Source organism: Hordeum vulgare, chromosome 4H, assembly GCF_904849725.1.
Source record: "Hordeum vulgare subsp. vulgare chromosome 4H, MorexV3_pseudomolecules_assembly, whole genome shotgun sequence".
Taxonomy (NCBI): Eukaryota; Viridiplantae; Streptophyta; class Magnoliopsida; order Poales; family Poaceae; genus Hordeum; species Hordeum vulgare.
This window is the reverse complement of record NC_058521.1, coordinates 584756124-584781475: the sequence shown is the minus strand read 5'-3', so window position 1 is coordinate 584781475 and position 25352 is coordinate 584756124. Positions and strand designations below refer to the sequence as shown.

Here is a 25352-nt window from a genome sequence, read left to right as displayed (position 1 = left end):
CGCTCAAAATCCTCATCATCCTTTTTCTAGGATGGTTTGGGAGGAAAGGGCATAGGTTTCTGAACCCATGGTTCCCTTTCTTTACCATGCTTCCTAGCAGCAAAGTCATTCTTATGGTATCTCTTAGTCTTAGGTTGTGGGTTATCAAGATCAAGAGGTTCAATCTCCACATCCTTATCATTGCTAGGTTGAGAATCATCATGAACATCACTATTGATATTATCATTAGGCCCATGTTCATCACCAGATTGTGTTTCAGCATCAGACACAAAGGCATCATTTGGACTCTCAGGGGTAGCAGCAACAGGGTTGCTAGCGTGCAGGTTCCTATCATCTTTCTTCTTCTTTCTAGGATGACTAGGTGCATCAGTGCTAACTCCTTGAGAATCTTGTTCAATCCTCTTCGGATGACCCTCAGGACACAAAGGTTCCTGGGTCATTCTACCGCCTCTAGTGACGACTCTAATCAAATTGTCATTCAACTCACTGAGCAAGTCATTCTGATCTTTAAGTACTTGTTCTACCTGAGTAGTAACCATAGAGGCATGTTTACTCAGAAGCTTTAGATCATTGACGTTTCTGTCCACACAAGCACTTAAATGACTAAGCATACGAGCATTCTGTTCCAATTGTCTGCTAACATAATCATTGAAACTTTGTTGTTCGGCAACAAAGTTATCAAATTCATCCAGGCATAAGCTAGCAGGTTTATCAAAAGGAATATCACTCTCATCAAACCTACGCAGAGAATTTACTTCTACTACCAGTATCGGGTTATCGAGACCATAGATCTCTTCGATAGTTGGTAGATTTTTGACATCTTCAGATTTAATGCCTTTCTCCCGCATAGATTGCTTGGCTTTTTGCTTATCTTCAGGACTGAGGAATAGAATACCTCTTTTCTTCGAAGTTGGCTTAGCAGGTGGTTTGGGAATAGTCCAAGCATTCTCATTGCACAAGATGTTATTTAGTAGAATCTCAGCTTGTTCTACAGTTCGGTCCCTAAAAACACAACCAGCACAACTATCTAGGTGGTATTTGGAAGCATCGGTAAGTCCATTATAGAAGATATCAAGTATTTCATTCTTCTCAAGAGGGTGATCAGGCAAAGCATTGAGTAGCTGGATAAGCCTCCCCCAAGCTTGTGGGAGACTCTCTTGTTCAGCTTGAGCAAAGTTGTATATTTCCTGCAAGGCAGCTTGCTTCTTATGGGCAGGGAAATATTTTTCAGAGAAGTAGTAGACCATATCCTAGGGGCTACGCACACAACTAGGAGCAAGAGAAGTGAACCAGGTCTTAGCATCATCCTTTAGCGAGAAAGGAAACAACTTGAGGATATAGTAGTGGCGGATCTTTTCCTCACTAGTGAATAGGGTGGCTATATCGTGCAGTTTGGTAAGATGGGCTACAACCGTTTCAGACTCATAACCGTGAAAAGGATCATATTCGACCAGAGTGATTAGCTCAGGGTCGACAGAGAATTCATAATCCTTATCGGTCACAAAGATAGGTGAAGTGGCAAACTTCGGGTCGTATTTCATCCTAGGGTTCAGAGATTTTTCTTTCCACTTGCACAGTAATTTCTCAACATCATAGCTATTCTTACACGCAAGAAAATCCTCAGCTATCTCTCCCTCCATAACATAGCATTCAGGCATAACAGGAAATTCAGGCATAGTAGCAGGTTCTACTTCAATAGTATCAACAGTTTCAGAAGTATCATCACATCTAGAAGCAACTCTAGCAATTTGTGCATCAAGGGCACCTAGTGGCAAAGCAGTATCAGGCATAGCATCATCAGGCATAGTATCAAGCATAGCATCATCGTAAGCATCATGGGCAGCAGAAGTAGCATCATCAAGCACATGCGACATATCAAGATTTCTAGCAGGAGGTGATGTCGCAAACTTACTCAAAACTGAAGGTGAATCAAGTGCAGAGCTAGATGGCAGTTCCTTACCTCTCCTCGTAGTGGAAGGCAAGATTTTAGTTCTTGGATCTTTCAGATTCCTCATAGTGACCAGCAGACGTCAATCCCAAGTGACTTAGAGAATATAGATGTGCCTCCCCGGCAACGGCGCTAGAAAATAGTCTTGATAACCCACAAGTGTAGGGGATCGCAACAGTTTTCGAGGGTAGATTATTCAACCCAAATTTATTGATTCGACACAAAGGGAAGCAAAAGAATATTTTCAAGTATTAGCAGCTGAGTTTGTCAATCTCAACCACACCTGAAAGATTAGTGTCTGCAAGCAAAGTATTAGTAGCAAAGTGGTATGATAGCAACGGTGTGAGAAAAAGATCTGTTGACGGCAGACTATTCCTAACTTGTTGTATCAATGGTGCCAGTAAATAGCACGTGGACAGGGGACTATTCTTCCCCGGGAACAGCTCCAGAAAAATCTTGCAACAAGTAGAAGCAAAGTAACAGCAGTAGTGACAGAAGTAGCAAGGAACAACGGTAGTGACAGCAACAGAAGTAGAAACAGCAGAGTAACAACAGTAGCGGCAAAGTAATGTAGCAAGGACCAGTAGTAGAAGTCTCGTAGGCAGTGGATCGATGATGGATGAGTATGCCGGATGTGATTCATCATGTAGCAGCTATAACACGGAGAGATATGTAACTAGCTCCCGTTCGCCGATCTAATGTAGGCATGTATTCTGTATGTAGTCATACGTGCTTAGGGAAAAGGACTTGCATGACATCTATTGTCCATCCCTCCCGTGGCAGCGGGGTCCTAATGGAAACTACGGGATATTAAGGTTCTCCTTTTAATAAAGAACCGGACCAATGCATTAATACTTGGTGAATACATGAACTCCTCATACTATGGTCATCTCCGGGAGTGGTTCCGGCTATTGTCACTCCGGGGTTGCCGGGTCATAACACATAGTAGGTGACTACAACTTGCAAGATTGGATCTAAAATACACATATATTGGCGACAACATAATAGGTTCAGATCTGAAATCATGGCACTCGGGCCCTAGTGATAAGCATTAAGCATGGGAAATTAGTAGCAACAACAATCTCAGAACATAGTGGATACTAGGGATCAATCCCCGTCAAAACTAACTCGATTACATGATAGATCTCATCCAACTCATCACCGTCCAGCAAGCTGATACGTCTCCAACATATCTATAACTTTTTATGGTTTCATGCTATTATCTTGTCAAACTTTGGATGTTTTGAATGCCTTTTATATATTTTTTGGAACTAACTTATTAACTCAGTGCCAAGTGCCAGTTCGTGTTTTTTCCATCTTTTTGACCCCTTTTAGAGGAGATTTTGAAACGGAGTCCAAACGGAAGAAAATCCCCGAAAAGATTCTTTCTGGAACGGAAGTAGATCGGGGAGCTTGGGAGCCAAGGCAGGGGAGCCCCAGGGGTCCCACAAGCCCCCACCCCGCGGCCAGGGGGAGGCCGTGCCATCCAGGCTTGTGGGCCCCCTGAGCATCCCCTGACCTAGGGGTTGCGCCTATAAATTCCCTACAAATCCCAAAAAAATCAGGAGATCATTGAAAGTACTTTTCCGCCGCCGCAAGCTTCTATCTCCGCAAGATCCCATCTGGGGCACGTTCTAGTGCCCTGCCAGAGGGGAGATTCGGACACGGAGGGCTTCTTCATCAACACCTTTACCTCTCCGATGATGCGTGAGTAGTTCACCATAGACCTATGGGTCCATAGCTAGTAACTAGATGGCGTCTTCTCTCTCTTGGATCTTCAATACAAAGTTCTCCATGATCTTCATGGAGATCTATCCGATGTAATCTTATTTTGCGGTGTTTTTGTCGAGATCCGATGAATTTTGGATTTATGATCAGATTATCTATGAATCTTATTTGAGTTTGTTCTGGTCTCTTTTATGCATGATTTCATATCCTTGTAATTCTCTTCGAGTTGTGGGTTTTGTCTGGCCAACTAGATCTATGATTCTTGCAATGGGAGAAGTGCTTGGTTTTGGGTTCATACCGTGCGGTGACCTCACCCAGTGACAGAAGGGGTAGCGAGGTATGCATCGTGTTGTTGCCATCAAGGGTAAAAAGATGGGGTTTTCATCATTGGTTTGAGATTATCCCTCTACATCATGTCATCTCGCTTAAGGCGTTACTCTGTTCGTCATGAACTCAATACACTAGATGCATGCTGGATAGCGGTCGATGTGTGGAGTAATAGTAGTAGATGCAGAAAGCATCAGTCTACTTGTCTCAGACGTGATGCCTATATGTATGATCATTGCCTTAGATATCGTCATGACTTTGCGCGGTTCTATCAATTGCTCAACAGTAATTTGTTCACCCACCGTGATATTTGCTATTATGAGAGAAGCCTCTAGTGAACACTATGCCCCCCAGGGTCTACTCCACACCATATTTTGAGCCTTACACTTTTTACTTCGTTGCACTTTCCGCCGTCAGATCTCACTTTGCAAACAATCTTGAAGGGATTGACAACCCCTTTGGAGCGTTGGGTGCAAGCTTGTTTGTGTTTGCGCAGGTACTCTGGACTTGACGAGGCCCTCCTTCTGGATCGATACCTTGGTTCTCAAACTGATGGAAATACTTACTGCTCGTGTGCTGGATCACCCTTTCCTCTTCAAGGGAAAAACCGACGCAAACCAGAGAAGTAACAAGAAGAATTCCTAAGTGCCAAGGACGGACTTTTGTTGCCGCAGCAGAAGAATTTCTGGCGCCGTTGCCGGGGAGGAAGATCAAGTCAAGAACTCATCCAAGTAGGTGTCGCAAACTAATCTCTTGCATTTACTTTGTTTGCCAGTTGCCTCTCGTTTTCCTCTCCCACACTTCACCAATTTGCCTTTTTCGTTTGCCTTTTTCGTTCGCCCTTTTTTCGCCTGCTCTTTGTTTTCTTGTGTGTGTGCTTGCTTGCTGAAGTCACCATGAATGAAAACACCAAACTTTGTGACTTCTCGAATACTAATAATAAAGATTTTAGTAGTACTCCGATTGCTCCCGCCACTAGTGTGGAGTCATACGAAATCAATGCCGCTTTGTTGAATCTTGTTATGAAAGAGCAATTCTCTGGCCTTCCTAGTGAAGATGTCGCATCCCATCTCAATACATTCATTGAGCTTTGCGATATGCAAAAGAAAAAAGATGTGGATAATGACGTGATTAAATTGAAGCTTTTTTCCTTTCTAGTTGCGAGATCGCGCAAAAACTTGGTTTTCTTCTTTGCCCAAAAATAGTATTGATTCTTGGGATAAGTGCAAAGATGCTTATATATCCAAGTATTTTCCGCCGGCTAAGATCATCTCTCTCTGTAATGATATCATGAACTTCAAGCAACTTGATCATGAACATGTTGCACAATCTTGGGAGAGAATGAAATTAATGATTAGAAATTGTCCCGCTCATGGCTTGAGTCTTTGGATGATTATTCAAATCTTTTATGCTAGCTTGAATTTTGCTTCTAGAAATATCTTGGACTCTGCCTGAGGTGGAACGTTCATGGAAATCACGTTAGGGGAAGCCACAAAGCTCTTAGACAACATCATGACAAACTACTCTCAGTGGCACACTGAAAGGTCACCTACTAGTAAGAAGGTACGCGTTATAGAGGAAATTAACTCGTTGAGTGCTAAGATGGACGAGTTAATGAATTTGGTTGCTTGTAGAAGTGCTCCTTTGGATCCAAATGATATGCCTTTGTCTTCTTTGATTGAGAGTAGCAACGCTAGCCTGCACGTTAATTTTGTTGGTAGGAATAACTTTGGCAACAACAATGCTTTTAGAGGAAACTATGTTCCTAGGGCTTTTCCTAGTAACTCCTCTAATAACTTTGGCAACTCCTACAACAATACCCATGGAAATTACAATAGATTACCCTCTGATCTAGAGAGTAATATCAAAGAGTTCATCAACTCTCAAAAGATTTTCAATGCGTCCATAGAGGAAAAGCTAATCAAAATTGACGATTTGGCTAACAGCGTTGATAGAATTTCTTGTGATGTTGATGCTTTGAAAGTTAGATGTGCTCCTTCCAAAATCAACATGGATGAAACTTTCAAAGCTATGCGTGTTTCCATGATTGAGAGCCAAGAAAGAACCGCCCAAATTCGTGCTAGACATGAATGGCTTAAAAAGGCATGTTCTCGTGATGAGAATCATGAAGATCTTCAAGTGCTTGGTGTTACTCCCATTGAATATTTGTTTTCTTGTGTCAAACCTAATGATTATGGGGCTGGGTATGAATCCACTTTGGTTGAAAAGTGCCCCAATGATTCCGAGTCCATCTATCTTGATGGTGAAAGCATTAAAAGTGGAGTAGAAGATGTTAAAACTTTGAGTAGTAATGAAATTACTACCGTGGATTTCAAGGAATTCAATTATGATAGTTTCTCCTTGATTGAATGCATTTCTTTGATGCAATCCATGTTGAACTCTCCACACGCTTATAGCCAAAACAAGGCCTTTACCGATCATATCGTCGAATCTATGATAAAATATCTTGAAGAGAAACTTGAATTGGAAGTCTCTATCCCTAGAAAGCTTCATGATGAGTGGGAACCTACCATCAAAATCAAAATCAATAACTATGAGTGCAATGCTTTGTGTGATTTGGGTGCTAGTGTTTCTGCGATTCCAAAGCCTTTATGTGATGTTCCGGGTTTTAAGGAGATTGAAGAGTGTTGTCTTAATTTGCATCTTGCTGATTCTACTGTCAAGAAACCCATGGGAAGGATCAATGATGTTCTTATTGTTGCAAATAGGAACTATGTACCCGTGGATTTCATTGTGCTTGACATTGATTGCAATCCTACTTGCCCATTATTCCTGGTAGACCTTTCCTAAGGACTATCGGTGCTATCATCGATATGAAGGAAGGGAATATTAGATTTCAATTTCCTTTAAGGAAGGGCATGGAACACTTTCCTAGAAAGAAAATAAGATTGCCTTATGAATCCATGATGAGGGCCACTTATGGTTTGAGCAACAAAGACGACGATACGTGATTCTATCGCTTCTATGCCTAGCTAAGGGCGTTAAACAATAGCGCTTGTTGGGAGGCAACCCAATGAATTTATCTTTTTCTTTCTGTTTTGTTGCGTCCACACTTTCATAATTCTGTTGTGATTGTGTATTTTGTGTGTTTTTTGTGTTTGAGACAAGCAAAACCTTTATGACTAGTCTTGGTAATGGTTGTTTGATCCCGCTGGAAAAAGACAGAAACTTTTCGCTCACCAGATGATTTTTCATTTTTATTGAGAAATAGCTTTTGAGTTGATTCTTTTTTATGCTGGTTTATATGCTTTTTTACCAGGCCTTCGTAAGTTTTAAGATTTTTTTAGGTACCAGAAGTATACGAAGTATACAGATTGCTACAGACTGGTCTGTTTTTGACAGATTCTGTTTTTGTTGAGTTGGTTGCTTGTTTTGATGAAACTATGGTTAGTATCGGGGGGGTACTAGCCATGGAAAAGTGAGAATACAGTACCCCAACATCAATATAGGTAGAATTCAAGTTTGCTACAGTACCAAAAGAAGTGATAGTTTGTTTTCTTGTACTAATGTTATCACAAGTTTCTGTTTAAGTTTTGTGTTGTGAAGTTTTCAAGTTTTGGGTGATGTTCTCATGGACAAAGAGATAAGGAGTGGAAATAGCTCAATCTTGGGGATACCCAAGGCATCCCAATCCAAATTCAAGGACACCAAAAAGCCTAAGCTTGGGGATGCCCCGGGAAGGCATCCCCTCTTTCGTCTTCAATCCATCGGTAACATTACTCGGAGCTATATTTTTATTCACCACATGATGTGTGTTTTTGCTTGGAGCGTCTTGTATCGTAGGAGTCTTTTCCTTTTGTTGTGTCACAATCATCCTTGCTGCACACCTTTTGAGAGATAGAGACATGCACTCATCGTGATTTTTGCTAGAATGCTCATAGTGCTTCACTTATATCTTTTGAGCTAGATACTTTTGCTCTATGTGCTTCACTTATATCTTTTAGAGCACGGCGGTGCGTGATTTGGTAGTTGGCTTATGCTATGAAAGTAGTCCCAAAAGTGATAGATACCCAAAGAGGATGCAAAAACCTCCATCTTCATGTGCATTGAGTAGAAAGAGAAATTTTGATTCCTCTCAAATAGTTTTGAGACATGGATTTGGTAATATTAAGAGTTATGTTAGTAGGGTGTTGTGAATCTAGAAATACTTGTGTTGAAGTTAGTGTTCCCGTAGCATGCACGTATGGTGAACCGCTATGTTAGGAAGTCGGAGCATAATTGATATATTGATTGTCATCCTTTGTGTTGAGGTCGGGATCGCGTGATGGTTTACACCTACCAAGCCTTCCCCTCGGAGTATGCGTTTAGCACTTTGTTTCGATTACTAATAAAAACTTTCGCAACAAGTATGTGAGTTCTTCATGACTAATGTGAGCTCATGGTATAGATGCACCTTCACCTTCCACCATTGCTAGTCTCTCTAGTGCCGCGCAATTCTCGCCGGTGCACAAACCCACCAAATTCCTTCCTCAAAACAGCCACCATATCTACCTACTATGGCATTTTCATAGCCATTCCGAGATATATCTCCATGCAACTCCCATCGTTCCGTCTCATGACTTGTGTCGTAACTCTCATATTGCCATTGCATGATCGTTAGATAGCTAGCGAGATGTTTCAATGTCATACGGCATGCTAGATAGTTGCACATCCCGGTACACTGCCGGAGGCATTTCCTATGGAGTCATCATCATTGTGATCTTTGAGCTGTGAGTAAATAAAAGTGTGATTATCATCATTATTAGAGCATTGTCCCATGTTAGTAAATAAAAAAAAGAGGCCAAAGAGCCCAAAAACAAAAAAAGAGAAAAAAAGAGGCCTAAGAGCCCAAATGAAAAAAATAGAAAAAGAGAGAAGGGACAATGCTACTATCTTTTTCCACACTTGTGCTTCATGATAGCACCATGTTCTTCATGATTGAGAGCTTCTTGCTTTGTCACTACCATATGCTAGTGGGAATCTTCATTCTATAACTTAGCTTGTATATTCCAGTGATGGGCTTCCTCAAAATTGTCCTAGGTTTTCGTGAGCAAGCAAGTTGGATGCAGACCCACTAGTTTTCCATTTGAGCTTTCACATACTTATAACTCTAGTGCATCCTTTGTATGGCAATCCATACTCATTCACATTGATATCTATTAATGGGCATCTCCATAGCCTATTGATACGCCGAGTCAGTGTGACCATCTCCTCCTTTTTGTCTCACAACCACCACCACACTCTATTCCACCTATAGTGCTATATCCATGGCTCGCGCTCAAGTATTGCATGATAGTTATAAAAAGTTTGAGAAAGTAAGAGTGCGAAAACAATTACTTGGCCAATACCGGGGTTGTGCATGATTTACATTAGTTGTGTGAGGATGATGGAGCATAGCCAGGCTATATGATTTTGTAGGGATTACTTTATTTGGCCTTGTTATTTTGAAAGTTCATGATTACTTTGCTAGTTTGCTTGAAGTATTATTTTTTTCATGTCAATAGCAAACCATTGTTTTGAATCTTACGGATCTGAACATTCATGCCACGTGAAAGAAGTTGCAAAGGACAACTATGCTAGGTAGCATTCCACATCAAAAATTCATTCTTTATCACTTCCCTACTCGAGGACGAGCAGGAGTTAAGCTTGGGGATGCTTGATACGTCTCCAACGTATCTATAATTTTTTATGGTTTCATGCTATTATCTTGTCAAACTTTGGATGTTTTGAATGCCTTTTATAATTTTTTGGAACTAACTTATTAACTCAATGCCAAGTGCCAGTTCCTGTTTTTTCCATGTTTTTGAACCCTTTGAGAGGAGATTTTGAAACGGAGTCCAAACGGAAGAAAATCCCCGAAAAGATTTTTTCTGGAACGGAAGAAGATCGGGGAGCTTGGGAGCCAAGGCAGGGGAGCCCCAGGGGAGCCCCACAAGCCCCCACCCCAAGGCCAGGGGGGAGGCCGCGCCATCCAGGCTTGTGGGGCCCCTGAGCGTCCCCTGACCTAGGGGTTGCGCCTATAAATTCCCTAAAAATCCCAAAAAAATCAGGAGATCATCGAAAGTACTTTTCCGCCGCCGCAAGCTTCTGTCTCCGCAAGATCCCATCTAGGGCACGTTCTGGTGCCCTGTCGGAGGGGAGATTCGGACACGAAGAGCTTCTTCATCAACACCATGACCTCTCCGATGATGCGTGAGTAGTTCACCATAGACCTACGGGTCCATAGCTAGTAACTAGATGGCTTCTTCTCTCTCTTGGATCTTCAATACAAAGTTCTCCATGATCTTCATGGAGATCTATCCGATGTAATCTTCTTTTGCGGTGTGTTTGTCGAGATCTGATGAATTGTGGATTTATGATCAGATTATCTATGAATCTTATTTGAGTTTCTTCTGATCTCTATTATGCATGATTTCATATCCTTGTAATTCTCTTCGAGTTGTGGGTTTTGTCTGGCCAACTAGATCTATGATTCTTGCAATGGGAGAAGTGCTTGGTTTTGGGTTCATACCGTGCGGTGACCTCACCCAGTGACAGAAGGGGTAGCGAGGCACGCATCATGTTGTTGCCATCAAGGGTAAAAAGATGGGGTTTTCATCATTGGTTTGAGATTATCCCTCTACATCATGTCATCTTGCTTAAGGCGTTACTCTGTTCGTCATGAACTCAATACACTAGATGCATGCTGGATAGCGGTCGATGTGTGGAGTAATAGTAGTAGATGCAGAAAGTATCGGTCTACTTGTCACAGATGTGATGCCTATATGTATGATCATTGCCTTAGATATCGTCATGACTTTGCGCGGTTCTATCAATTGCTCGACAGTAATTTGTTCACCCACCGTGATATTTGCTATTATGAGAGAGCCTCTAGTGAACACTATGACCCCCAGGGTCTACTCCACACCATATTTTGAGCCTTACACTTTTTACTTCGTTGCACTTTCCGCCGTCAGATCTCACTTTGCAAACAATCTTGAAGGGATTGACAACCCCTATGAAGCGTTGGGTGCAATCTTGTTTGTGTTTGCGCAGGTACTCTGGACTTGACGAGGCCCTCCTTCTGGATCGATACCTTGGTTCTCAAACTGAAGGAAATACTTACTGCTCCTGTGTTGCATCACCCTTTCCTCTTCAAGGGTAAAACCGACGCAAACCAACGAAGTAACAAGAAGAATTCCTAAGCGCCAAGGAAGGAATTTTGTTGCCGCAGTACAAGCCTACGATGAGATTACTCACGAACGATGAAGAGCATCATGGAATTGTCGATGGAGGAAGGTTGATGATGACGATGGCAACGATTTCCCCTCTCCGGAGCCCAAAACGGACTCCAGATCTGCCCTCCAGATGAAGAACAGGAGGTGGCGGCGCCTTCGTATCATAAAACGCGATGAATCCTTCCCCCTGATTTTTTTCCGGGCGAGATGGAATAAATAGAGCTGAGTTTGGAGGCGGTGGCGCCACGTGGGCCCCACAAGCCCTCATGGCGCGGCCTAGGGGGTGGCCACGGCCCAAGGGCTTGTGGCCCACTGGCACACCCCCTCCGGTGGATCTTTGCGCAGGTATTTTTCTTTAATTCCAGAAAAATTCTTCGTAAAATTTCAGGTCATTCCTAGAACTTTTATTTCTGCACAAAAACAACACCATGGCAATTCTGCTGAAAACAACGTTAGTCCGGGTTAGTTCCATTCAAATCATGCAAATTAGAGTCCAAAACAAGGGCAAAAGAGTTCGGAAAAGTAGATACGACTGAGATGTATCACCTCACTAGTCCACTAAGGGCTGGTGTGCCACCCATGGGGCTATTAGGTCCTCTCCCGGGTGGGTGGCCCCTCCCAGTAAAACCCCGGAACCCATTCGTCACTCCCGGTACTTTACCGGTAATGCCCGAAATCTTTCCGGAAGCTAAATGCAATAATCCTATATATCAATCTTCGTTTCCGGACCATTCCGGAGACACTCATGACGCCCGGGATCTCACCCGGGACTCCGAGCAACATTCAGTTACCAACATCAATAATTCAACTACACCGAAAACGTCACCGAGCCTTAAGTGTGCAGACCCTGCAGGTTCAAGAACTATGTACACATGATCGAGACACTCTCCGGTCAATATCCAATAGCGGGACCTGGACGCCCGTATTGGGTCCTACATATTCTACGAAGATCTTATCGGTTGAACCTCTATGTCAAGGATTCACAATCCCGTATATTATTCCCTTTGTCTTTCGGTATGTTACTTGCCCGAGATTCGATCGTCGGTATCGACATACCTATTTCACTATCGTTACCGACAAGTCCCTTTACTCATTCCGTAATACAACATCCCGTGGCTAACTCTTTAGTCACATTACTTGCAAGGCTTGTTCGTGATGTTGTATTACCGAGTGGGCCCCGAGATACCTCTCCGTCACACGGAGTGAGAAATCACAGTCTTGATCCATGCTAACTCAACGGACACCTTCCGAGATACCTGTAGAGCACCTTTATAGTCACCTAGTAACGTTGCGATGTTTGATACACACAAGGCATTCCTCCGGTGTCAGTGAGTTACATGGTCTCATGGTCATAGGGATGTATACTTGACATGAAGAAAACAATAGCAACAAAATGACACAATCATATGCTACGTTTATAGTTTGGGTCTTGTCCACCACATCATTCTCTTAATGATGTGATCCCGTCATCAAGTGACAACACTTGTCTATGGCTACGAAACCTTAACCATCCTTTATCGACAAGCTAGTCAATTAGAGGCTCACTAGGGACATTGGTTTTGTCTATATTTACATATGCATTTAGGTTTCCATTCAATACAATTATAGCATGGATAATAAACGATTTTCTTAAAACAGGAAATATAATAACAACTATTTTATTATTGTCTCTATGGCATATTTCCAACACCGTCGCACCTACCTATAGCCCCCCGCCACTGCGTGTGCTCCGCCACGACGTGCTCCAACGGAACACGAGAACCACCCCGCTCTAGATCCCTACTTCTTCGGTAAGGAGGAGGACGTACGAGCCTCTCGATGCATGTTCTGTTTCCCTTTTTTTCACTATGTAATCTTTTATGTGTATTACCTTGTAATTAGCTACCATGGTGAAAACTTCTCTAGAGGTGACCATCATTGTAATGAGCTGTTTTTGTAATGAGAAAAAAATAAAAGAAATCCTATGCATTTGACCATTTACGACCTGCGTACCTATATGAATGGCCTATGGTTTCATATATTTTTTAACTAAATCATTTTCTTTGCCGTCTAGGTTGTAGAAGGCTGACGGCAAAAATGCTTCTCTTTGCCATGTGTAGGATAACTGTGTTGACGGCAAAATTAGCTAACACCATCCGTTAGGACGGCCGTTCCGCCGTTACTTTTTTTGTCGTCTGTAGAGTCTAGCTGACGGCAAAACATATTCACTGACGACAAAATATTTGTCGTTTGTCTGAAGGACGGTTGACGACAAAGCTACTCTTTGCGGGCATGGTGTATGCCGACATTATTTGTCGTCATGGACTGACGGCAAAAAATTTGTCGTCCGTAATTCTTTCTTTGCCGTCTGTAGCGTCATGACGGCAAAATGCGTGATTCGTGTAGTGTTTGCACCCCAACATCATCCCAGTTTGGCTCATTTTGCACCACAACATCATCCATGTTTGGCACATCTTGCACCACAACATCATCCAAGTTTGGCTCATTTTGCACACTTTTATCAAAACTTCTCTTTTTTCTACGCCATTGATTCTTGCCTTATTTATTGCCCAGCAATCTTCAACAACAAGGGTTTGACCTCCACACTTCCTCCTAGAAAATAGATTGTAATTTGGCTAGTAATTAAAAACAACATTCAAATAAAAAACACAAACATAGACATACTTTGGCCTTTCAGGAGTGTAACGACATTTTGGAGATCCTTTTAGGTGCCCAAGTTCCTGGCATAGCTTGCGTCTATTTTTGTTACCTTTTTGAGACCTTTTTGGCTTTGCATCCTTCTTCCCCTTCCCCTTTTTACTACTCCAATCTTTCTCAAACCATGTCTTGAATCTACTCTCTTTAGGCCTTCCAGCCTTTCTTTTTGTTAGGGGAGGGCACATGGAAAATTCAATTTCCACTTCAAGCCACTGAGACTGATCTGTAAGTGCTGGAATTGGAGTTGCATATCCAGCCTTGAATCTTGACATTGAATAATATTCATGCAAATATGGGTGCATGTTTATCTTGGGTTGGGAGGTCAAGAAAAGTATGGAATGGTCACATGGTTTTCCTGTGTGTTGCCACTCGAGGCAAGTGCAGTCATGCAACTCAGTGTTAACAACATGCCTCCTTCCAGTCTTGGTATCTCTAACTTCAGCACCCCATAATGAAGACTTTTCAACAGATAAATGTGTAAGATTTTTGCTCATGTTCACCACCTATTGTACCACTGCAGGAAGTTTATCCCCTTGCGGACAATCACCAATCCTTCTTCTCAATTCCCACACGCGCATGATCATGATCCTCATTTGGTCAACCATGTCATACACATGCAAGTTCTTATCTGCTTTATCTTGTTGTCAAAACTTTCTATCAAGTTATAGTTGATATGATCACATTTGATGGCGTGTTAAATCCTGACATGTACCATAATAGAGAATGATAGGTGTTCAGCCATGGACCAAACTCACTTCATGCTTATTTTATCTTATCAAGATGGTATGAATGTGTCTGTTTGGTGTAAGATCTTGATGCTGGCCACATTTTTTCAAATTCTTCTCCTCTGGATTTTTTGATCAAATTCATCCACATATGGCCGAAGTACTCCCTCTGCTCACAATGAGGAAAAACATTCTTCGCTGCATTTTCTAGCCCTTTACATGCATGTGTGTGTACTGCCAAAGGTGACACTGGCCCTATGCATCTTTTCAACTGCATCATGAACCATGTCCATGAAACCTCTATCTCTGACTGGAAAAAAAGGGAATAGCAACAGGGAACATCCAGTTGTGTACATCTAAAGCATTGCATCCTGCCAATTGACCATTCCATTTGTCAGTAAAAAAAGATGAGTCTATGTTCAAATATGGACGACACCCTGCTTTGAAACCATCTACGCAAGTCTTTAAAGTCATAAAGAACTTGGAAAAATAACTCTACCATCCTTTGTTACCTTAGTACCTATCTCCACAACACTGCAAGGTGACATCTTCTCCACCTCTGCTTTGAAGTTATAAACATCCTAAAAGTATTTGCCCAATAACCATATGATTCTTTCATTTCCCTCTATTTTTCTTTCCACGTTGTGGTATACTTCACCTTAATGGGGTACTGCTTTTCCAAGTCCACTTTAAGTTTCTTTGCTGAAATTGGAGTGATCTTTTCTTCAATCCAAAGTTGTGATGTCATAGTTGATACTCTGTGTGAACTTGTAATACAAGTATGTGGATTTGGGATTTTATTAACCGTGAAGGTACTTCCATCAGGTTGAATTATAGTAGATATGTACCACTTGCAAGGCGTGACGCTTCCATCAAAATCTCTGCACCTTGCATAAAATTTCTTTCTATCAGTCCACATAGTCTTGGCATCAAACTCATGTTTGACTGCATAATTCTTGAAACACATCCTAAACTCCTTTATGCTTGGGAATAACTTGCCTACTTCAATAACATGATTTTTTTTGTCATACACACTTACAAGCTCATCATTATGTGCATCATCTACATCATCTGCAGCATCTTTCATCCGCTGTCCACCCACATCTTCACAAGCATCTATGTTAGCATCATTAGGCAAACTCAATTCATCCCTATTTTCTTCATCTTGATCATCTACTCGATCTACTGGAATGCCAAAAAATTGGCCACCTCAGTGTTAGCCATTGGTGCAGTGACCAAATGAGTAGTGTCTTCTAATTGTACTGAATGTCAATCAACACAAACAACCCTTCCATCACCATCATAACCCTCTTCGGCATCTTGATCAACCCCCTCTATTACTGTCACTTCACCCATACACATGGGCCTTCTCTGTGTCTATGAAGCTCAATCATCATCTGCCATACGCGAAGCCAACTTTGAGGGCACATATCCAACCTTAGAATCTGATTTCAGATCAACGAGCTGTGCATGAAAGGTAGTCTGTTTGCTTGCCCAGCCGTCTTGCCGATCGATTTCATCAACCATCTCTTCGCCATTCTCATTTCTCACATACTCACCCTTCCAATTATCAAACCCTAACAATGCTACCTCTTGCTCTGGACCCCAAAATATGCTTTCCCCAATTTTCTGCACAACATTCCTCACGACCCTCTCTTCCATACTCCGTACTTCCTGTGGATCAATGTCTTCAAATTCAACCTCTCATTTCACAATTGTATCTCTCTCTCTATGTCTCGCGCGCTACCATCAACTACCCTTGCTTTAAATGGTAAGAATTCAACACTGAATTTGAAAGTCCGTGCAATATTGCGTCTCTTTATCAATGGTGGGCATTGTGAGGCATCGAAAGCAGACGAGGCACACATCGCAGGGTTGAAAAGGTTGGATAGGGTGATTACCTGGTCGACGTTGTCTGTTGTGCCTCCATCTAGTTCAGCCCAACGCCACCCCGCCACCGCTCCTGTCTGGATAACGGGTGGTCAGATCTAAATCAAGTCGGAGGGGAATGGTGCCGAATACACACCAAATGCGCAGCCACGACCGTGAACGAAAGCTCAACCACCGCCACCGACGAGAACGAAGAAGATAGCAGCAGCCAGAAGTAGGGAGAAGTGGGGAGAAGCACGTGTTCAGTGAGGCGGGGAATCGATGCACTGCCAAGTGGGACCCACCACCAGACGCACTAATTAGTTTGACCCCCTGTTTTTACCTTAACAGCAGTCACATTGACGACTGGACCCGTGTTTTAACCACCTGGTCATATTGGGGCCATTATTGCCATGTAAGACGGCACGCTCGAGTTATTTCTGACAAATACATCGCGCTCCTTCCAATTCACATGAAATGTGTCGCACAGGAGCTATTGACCCCCTAGTGACACGATTTCCTACTATTTGCGATCACGGGGAGGTGATTTTTGCACCCTGTCGATTACTGCGAAGTGTTAGAGTGCGGTGGAAGCTGAGCTTGCGACCTGCTTGGAGGGAGTGTCCCTAGTACTCGAATCGAGCATTGATCCATTCATCTTGGAGACCGACTGCACTACAGCTGCAAACATGTTAATGGAGAACGAAGCGAACAAATCACCGACTGCAGGGATCGTAGAGGAGACGAAATGTTTGCTGCGTTTGGAAAGGCGACATGTTATATCCCATGTTAGAAGAATAAAAGCCATGTTAGTCATAGTCTGGCTCAAATGGGGCGGAAGCCTAGGACAGCCGTGTGGCTTCGCCATGCTCCAGAGGAGATTCTTCCCTTCTGTACTATCGACTGTGATCCTCCTGGTTGATTAATGAAAGGTCTTTTATTTGCAAAAAAAAAAAAGACACAACTTTTTATGGTTTTGAAGAATGAACTCAAAGTTGTAGTTGAAAATATCGATACAAGGAAGTTAATTACTAAGGAGCATCTATACATGTTGTTGGGTTAACATGAAACTCAATTTCATTCATGATTTTTCGAATCACAATTTCAATCAGTTTTCTACCGCATCGACATAGCAGTCGATTTTGCATCCTAGTGGATCTTTGTCTCCCGTTGTATCGCTTTGGATAAGACCATAAAATTACGATTTCAACCCAATATATATGCAAGTTCGTATGTTAGTAATGATATAAATGAGACACATATTACGATGCAAAAAAAACACACGACACGGTCACGCAATTCTTCAAACATGGAAGGAATCAACGGACCACTGTGTGTACAATATGAGAGGTACTCCTCAGGGCTTGTTCATATGTGCCCATATGTGTACCCAATCCTTGACCACTGTGTTCATATAGCCCAGGACAAAACTTGATGAGTAATTGTTGTCAGGAAACAGCTAAACATACACAAAAAACAAAAAGCTGCAGCAGTGCCCAACCAAATGCAAAAACAGATTGGTATCTTTTCATGTCGGCCAAATCCCAATACTCCACTCCATACATTGATACATACTTGCATGCATATTACACTCACGGACACACGCCCAACTATTACAGTCTATCTAGTCACAAACAGCTGAACTTTAGATAATACTACTACTACTTTTCAAAAATTGAACATAAATACTACATTAATTCATGCAGATATTTTTGAAACAAATCAAGCAAATATATGCAAACACATAACTCACGGAAGATTACCAAATTACAAGCAGCTTGTTCTGGTACATGCTTGATGAATTGGCGTGCTCGATCGATCTAGAGACACTTTCCTCCGTAGCCCGCACTCGTGAACAATGCCTGCTTGATCTCGTCGGTGCTTGTCACTCGGCTCCTCCCTTCCTCCTATATACACCACACACACCATGCATCGACGATTGAATTATAATAGTGCAGAAAACATGTACATTCGGGATGCAGCTAACAAATTTGTGGAAAAAATATTTTAGCTCCGAAAAAAGGAAACATGATTAATTCCTTACTTGTGAGCAGGATGCCTGCATGGCAAAGTCCCCGAAGCAGCTGATGACGCACTGCTCAATCTCCAACCCCAGCACGTCCAGCGCGCTCACTGTCGAGATCAGCACACCAGGGCTTGTGGCGCAGCAGATGTCGATCCTCGTTTCGGCATCGCCCTGCTTCTCGATGACAAACTGTATGGGTAATAATGGGTTCAGACAAGAAGGGTTGGGCGCGCTTCCTTGGGTCGTTTTGTATTATTGGGATTTCACTGAGATAAAAATTGGTTTGGTGCGTGAGGACGATGGTGAAGTGTTTTTTAATAATATGGTGTTTTTGTTACAATTTTTGGCAGTACGGTTGAGTTCCATATATATAAGGCCTAATGCGTTTTTGGAGACTAACTTTGACCATATGTTAGAGCAATAATATATGACATGCAAGTTACACAAAGCATATCTTCAAATTCATACGTGAAAGGAGCTTTCAGTGATATAATTTTCACATTATACAATTCATATACTATTAATCTTATCAATAGTCAAAGGCAATTTCGAAAAATACATTAGGCCATATATATATATGGATGGAGGGAGTACGTAAAATTTCTTGCATTGATGGCCGGATGAATGCCAAGTGTTGGTGCTTCCTGTTCAGTAGTGAGTGAGTGCATGGGACTGTTACAAGAGTGCCAATTTATTTGAGAAGTCGTTGACCCACTCAAAATCATGAATCAAATCTTAAATAGAAGTCCTCAATTTGTATGATGGAGTTTCTTGAGAAATTGTTAATCCCGTCAAGATCGTGAACCAAATCTAAATTGAATGCTTCAAATAAATAAATAATCCCTCCTTTCGGGATTATTTGTTATAAATAAATATGTTTAGATGTATTTTAGTTTTAAATACATCCAATTCTATCCATTTTCGTGACAAGTAATTGGGGACAGAGAGAGTATGCGAGCTCCAAAATTACGAAGCATCGTGAATTAGATGATTTGATGTCTTGCTGCCTGAACTAAGTGTGTAGGTACCTTGGTGGAATTCCTCATCGGCATCTCCTCGGCGGTACAGCTGGAGAAATTCTTCCTCGTGTTGAGCAGGTTCAGCTCCTCCGGCGTGGCGCCGATCTCCTCCTCGAGGGTTTTGATCCGCTCGGTTAGCTCATTCACGTAGTCTATGGTGTCCCCGAGGATCGAGGTCCTATCCATCTACAGATTGATCGAGTGATCGAGGAGTAAAGATGTTAACTAATTAATCGATATAAATTAAGAAGCTACTAGAGCTAGGACACTGTGAGTTGCGAGCGACACACCTTGCTGATCTTGGGCACGATGGAGCGGAGCATGGAGAGGCGGTCGTTGAGGCGCTTCCGGCGCCGTCTTTCCGCCATGAGGTTCTTGGATGTAGTGCCGCCGTTGAGCTTGCTTCTAGGTTGTGCGCCGGAGAAGACGCCCTTGGTCATCTCCGAGCTCTCCCCGGTGACACCTGCGAACACGAACGACGGGGACAACGACGACCCACCACCGCCGTGATGCAGCTTGCCGCTACTCGTGCCGTTCTCCGCCATGGTGTCCTGGCGGGCATATTGAGATTGAGCGAGCGCCTGGCTGGACGCGTGTACGACCCCAGGCCCATGGACGCCGCCGATGCAGCTCCTGTAAGGGTTGCACACTTCGCTGAGGTAATCAAAGTTGAACTCCTCATGCGGCCGGTGCGCTGGCGCGGCCGGGGCCGGCGGTGGTGCCATGGGCTGCTGAAAGGGCCCGGCCAAGTCCATGCCGCTCCTCGCCTCGTCGGCGACCTCGTCGCCGTAGAAGAGGAGGTCGCTCGTCGTCATCGTCATGCGGCTGCCCGGGTACGCCTGCCACGGACCCAGAGCGGGCGCCTCCTCCCGGCGCAGCGACATGAGCTCGTCCAGGAACGATTGCTCGTCAAGATGATCCATGTCGCCCAAGTTGTACTAGCTTGGTCGTCAGCGTTGGAAAAATGCGATTGCTTCCCTTAATGTCTCTCCCAGCCGCGCAAACTCCTCTCACACTTATACTACCAGTTGCAAGCAACACGGCCAGTACCGGTAGCAGTGTCACAGGTCCACAAGACACGGCCAACTTGCAGCTAGCTAGAGTCCAGTGGCCTTGTAGGGAGATCGTCACGGAAGGAAGGCAACCTGGGAGTTAAATGCGGTGTGACAAACCCAAGCGACAATCATTCCTTGGCATCAACTCAACTGGCTAGTCACTCTTGGTGTGGTCCGTAACGCACGGCTGGCTGCAGCGGATTGGTCAGCCAGAAAATGGCGATCCTATCCTGAGAATGCATGGAATGGAATCTCCTCGTTGTGAGCTTTGGTTGCATGCATGCATTGGTTTTGGCCTGTCGCCGGCGGCGATCGAGGCCTCGATCGGCCACGCAACCAATCACCGAGCGGAAGGAATTGGGCGTTGGTTTTGTTTCCTTGTTCAATCAGCGATCTTGATCTTGTTTAATCATACTTGTTCTTGTTTACTCCAGTACGTAACGATGAGAGAGAGAGAGAGATTCCTTTTGCCGTTTTGGCAACTCGGCCCACCGTGATGGAGCTGCTGCTGCTACTACTACGACCAACTCGGCCCACCGTGACGGAGCTGCTGCTGCTACTACTGCTGGCATCGCGTGCCCCATTCAGCAATCTCCGTCATAAACTGAACTCGATCTAAAAGTATTTCCAGGTATTTGCAAGTGTTTTCCTAGTGATGTAGACAGGTCGCGTGCGCCGCCGGCGTTCATCGATCGAGCCGTCGGCGCCAATACCAGCTCTATCGATCCGTTAATCATGCCGCTCGGTTGCGTGCGTGACGACTCCTGAAAGATCGATTGGATCCTGTGGATCTCGTTGTCTGGGACATTTAGGGGGGAATTAACTAATCCTCGTTCATCCTGATGAGCCATCTCATCGGATGTGACGGGGTTGGTGCATGCATGGAGACAACGCGCACGCACTACGGACCAGAATCGCTTGTAGATCGATCGATCGGACCTGCGTGCATGCATTATTATTCGTGTCTCCGTGCACTTGATGCATGATCCATATCACCACGGCGGGTCGGTCCCTTGCGCAAACCATCAATGCAAGTGCGGAGATGGTTGCCACCGGCGGCTGCACCGCAGCAAATATCCAAACGGAGATGCTTTGCGTACGCGCATGATCCAAGCCCTGCCTCTGCCTGATGCATGAGTCTACCGGCACGGGCAGCGGCAGCTCACAGCACAGGGACCGCACGGCGCGAGCGGGCATACGTACAGCGCCCTCGGGCTCACGGGCGCCGGGACAGATTGGAGGATGCGTCGCCGTCTCAGGGCGCCCGGATCGATCAGCTGCGCGCGGCGTGCTACTGCTAGATCGGCGGTTCGTTTTGCCCGGGAAAACAGCGGCGCCCCGTGTCTGCGGCTCTCGCCCCGCCGCCGACGCCGATTTTGGAGCATTGCATGCAGCAAGCAGTCCTCGTCGGCCCAACTCTCCGGTGTACATGATATCAACCTAATCGATCCGAACTCCAGCTGCCGTCCGCCGCTTCCGAATCGTGCGTCTCCCGCAGGGCGGTCGGCCTCCACGACCGACGACAGAGCCGCGTCTCTCGTACCTAGGGGTTATCCGCCGGTCGTGTTAACCGGCTGACCTAAATAGTATTTTTACGATCTCTTCATCCGGTTTTTCTCTCTCTCGAGGGTTGCATTGATCGACGTTTTTATTTTGGTTTACTGTTATAAGATCGGTTTGTGTCGTACGTCGCCTCCCTCGCCCTGCACCTTTACTCTCACACCGGCGCGATAACCCCATCTCCACTCCCACCCGGCGGCCTCGCGTGAGGAGTCGTCGTCGTCCTGCTCCGACCGAAACTTCTTCGTCGCCACCCGCCTCAGTCACATCCGTACGGCCGCCCTCCTCCTAACGATGTCCCCGACCTCGCGCGTGACCGGATTGATCAGCCGCCCACCGCGATCCGCCTCATCTATGTTGTGTGCCCGACCTCCGTAGGTCCCGTGAAGACTGTCCCGAGTACAGCGTGCCCCTCCACCCATCAAGCATCGAGATGTCGCTGCATCGCTCGATCGGGGTACAGTAGCGCTGCCCCGTGGTTCTCCTCACGGCTACTCCGAGTTGCGCGTCGTCGCTGCGTTGCCCTGTCGGGCCATAGCGTCGCGGCACGCTGTCCCTGCTACCACCCAAGGTCGTCCCTGTGGGTGCACTGACCCACGCACTGTTGTTGCGGCGCCCTTCGGGTAGTAGCGGCGTAGCATGTGATCCACACGGCTGCCCCGAGGTCCTCCCGCAGTCGCCCCAATCAGCCTGTTGGCGGTGTCTCACCCCATTAGGCCATAGTGTCTCAACCCTTTGTTCACTCTGTCGTCTCCGCACGTCGACTTCCCATGATATGCGTCGCACCACCTCCCTCGGTGTGGGAACGCTACCATCCGCGCCAGTCTTCGTCACGCTGTCGGATTCTTCCTCGAGCATCGCCGCCTCGCTCACAACGAGTGGCCGCTGTCACCATCAGGCCGCCGCCACCAATCTTCTTTGACGCCGATGCAACTCGCTGACCCGAGTTGCGCCACTCGTCTATCCCTTCATAATCGTCTAGCACCAGCTCATCGCGAGTGTCGTCGTTGCCTTCCCCCAACCACTTCATCTATTCCGACCACCATGGCGACATCAGCCCGCACCAACTTACGCCGCAACAGTCGTTGAGTCCTTCTCTGCTAGACCCCTCGACATGGCGTATAAGTTGGGCAGGTCCCCCTCTACGCGTGCTCGGTCACTACAAAAAATTTGTCAACTTGTGACCTTCTATCAGTGACCCCTGTTGAATTGGTCGTAAATCCACGGCCATTTCGCTAGGAGGGGCTCAAACCCTGAAATTGCCTTACACCAAATGGTCATAAAGCAGACAACAGTGCTCAACGACCTTATTTCTACTTGATTACGGCCAATATAAATGGTCATGAGGTTGTGAACATGGATGCATTTGTACTTAAGGACTTAAGGTCACCTCCCTTTTATATGTATTGTGAAGGAAGTAACATTTTTATTTATCCAAATGGTATGAAATTTTTACAGCGCCATCATATGCCCAAATTATCATCCTTCTCCAAATTTCAGCTCAATCCAATCTTCTAGTGAGCCCAGCATCAATTTCTATTTTTATGTCCAGATTGGCACATTCCAAAGCAAGTGCTATCTAGACCCATCCTATTTCCCTAAAACTTTTTGGGCTCTCTTACATATTCAAATCATTACTACATGCCAATTTTCAGCTTCATTTACCTAGTAAAGCTTCGTTAGCAAATTTCAAAATTTCTATTCAAAGAGAAGCTTTGTGAAGGAAGTACTAGCTTGGATTATCCAAACATTGTGAGATTTTTCCAAATGTTTCATATGCTCAAATAATCACTCTACGTAAAAATTTAGATTTATCTAGCATTCTATGTGAGCTCATCATCCAAACTTTTATTCTGGTCATATTTTCAGTTTGTGAAGGAGCTATATTTTATATTTCTTAATTATTTATTATACTTTACCATACAATGTTGACACGTGTATAACTTATCTCCACCAAATTTTAGCTCATTTAATTTAGCCAATTTCTCTCAATAATTTTCCCAAGTTTCTGTCCAGAGAAGAGCATTGTGAAAGAAGTACCACTTTGGTACGTCCAAATGGTATCAAATTTGTACAGTGCCTACCTACCCCCAAATTACCATCATCCGCCAAATATCAGCTCAATCCATTCATTCATTTGAGCCCATCTTCAACATTCATATTTCTGTCCAGTGTGGTACTTTGCAAAGCAAGTGCCACCTAGGCTCCTCCATTTGAGTCTAAAATTTGGCAAGACAGTCTCTTTAGTTGATGATCATCCTCAGCCAAAACTCAGGCCCATTGGCTAGGTTGATTTCTGTCATGCCCAAGATGCGACCCTATCCTCAATTTGGCACGAGGGCCTCGTCAGGGATAGAAGCGCATCTCGTCGTGTCGCAAGAATGGATATCGTTACAAGTAGATGTACTGAAAAGAAGAGATATATAAAGAGTTGGCTTACACTCGCCACAAGCTACATCAGAGTCACATCAGTACATTACATAAACCTCAAGAGTAAGAGCAGGGTCCGACTACGGACGAAAACAAACGACAAAAGAAGAACGACGTCCATCCTTGCTATCCCAGGCTGCCGATTTGGAACCCTTCCTAGATCGATGAAGAAGAAGAGGAAGAAGCAACTCCAAATGAACAATCAACGCGCTCGCGTCATATAACCTTTACCTGTACCTGCAACTGGTGTTATAGTAATCTGTGAGCCACAGGGGACTCAGCAATCTCATTTCCAAAGGTATCAAGACTAGCAAAGCTTAATGGGTAAGGTATGGTTAAGTGGTGAGGTTGCAGCAGCGGCTAAGCATATATTTGGTGGCTAACTTACGAGTACAAGAAAATAAGAGGGGGGAAAATCTACGCGTAACGGACGTTACTACTGATGATCAAATGAATGATCCTGAACACCTACCTACGTCAGACATAACCCCACCGTGTCCTCAATCGAAGAAGGAACTCACGAAAGAGACAGTCACGGTTACGCGCACAGTTGGCAAGTTTTAATTAAGTTAACTTCAAGTTATCTAGAACCAGTGTTAAACAAAGCTTCCACGTTGCCACATAACCGCGGGCACGGCTTTCCGAAAAGATTTAACCCTGCAGGGGTGCTCCAACTAGTCCATCACAAATTACCACAAGCCGCATAGAAATCCTCAATCACGAAGCTCGCGATCTCGTAAGATTCCCTAGT

At 44.4% G+C, this 25352-nt stretch overlaps 1 protein-coding gene across 1 annotated transcript; it reads right to left on the bottom strand.

Annotated features, from left to right (window-relative positions):
* Positions 1–18016: 18016 nt before the first annotated feature.
* Positions 18017–20864, bottom strand: LOC123449745 (transcription factor BHLH3-like). The gene is made up of 4 exons (XM_045127064.1): positions 19847–20864; positions 19566–19742; positions 18556–18726; positions 18017–18418 (listed from the first exon to the last, which is right to left on the bottom strand). The coding sequence occupies exons 1-4, from the start codon at positions 20477–20479 to the stop codon at positions 18332–18334; spliced, it is 1068 nt and encodes a 355-aa protein (XP_044982999.1). The 5' UTR covers positions 20480–20864; the 3' UTR covers positions 18017–18331.
* Positions 20865–25352: the final 4488 nt, after the last annotated feature.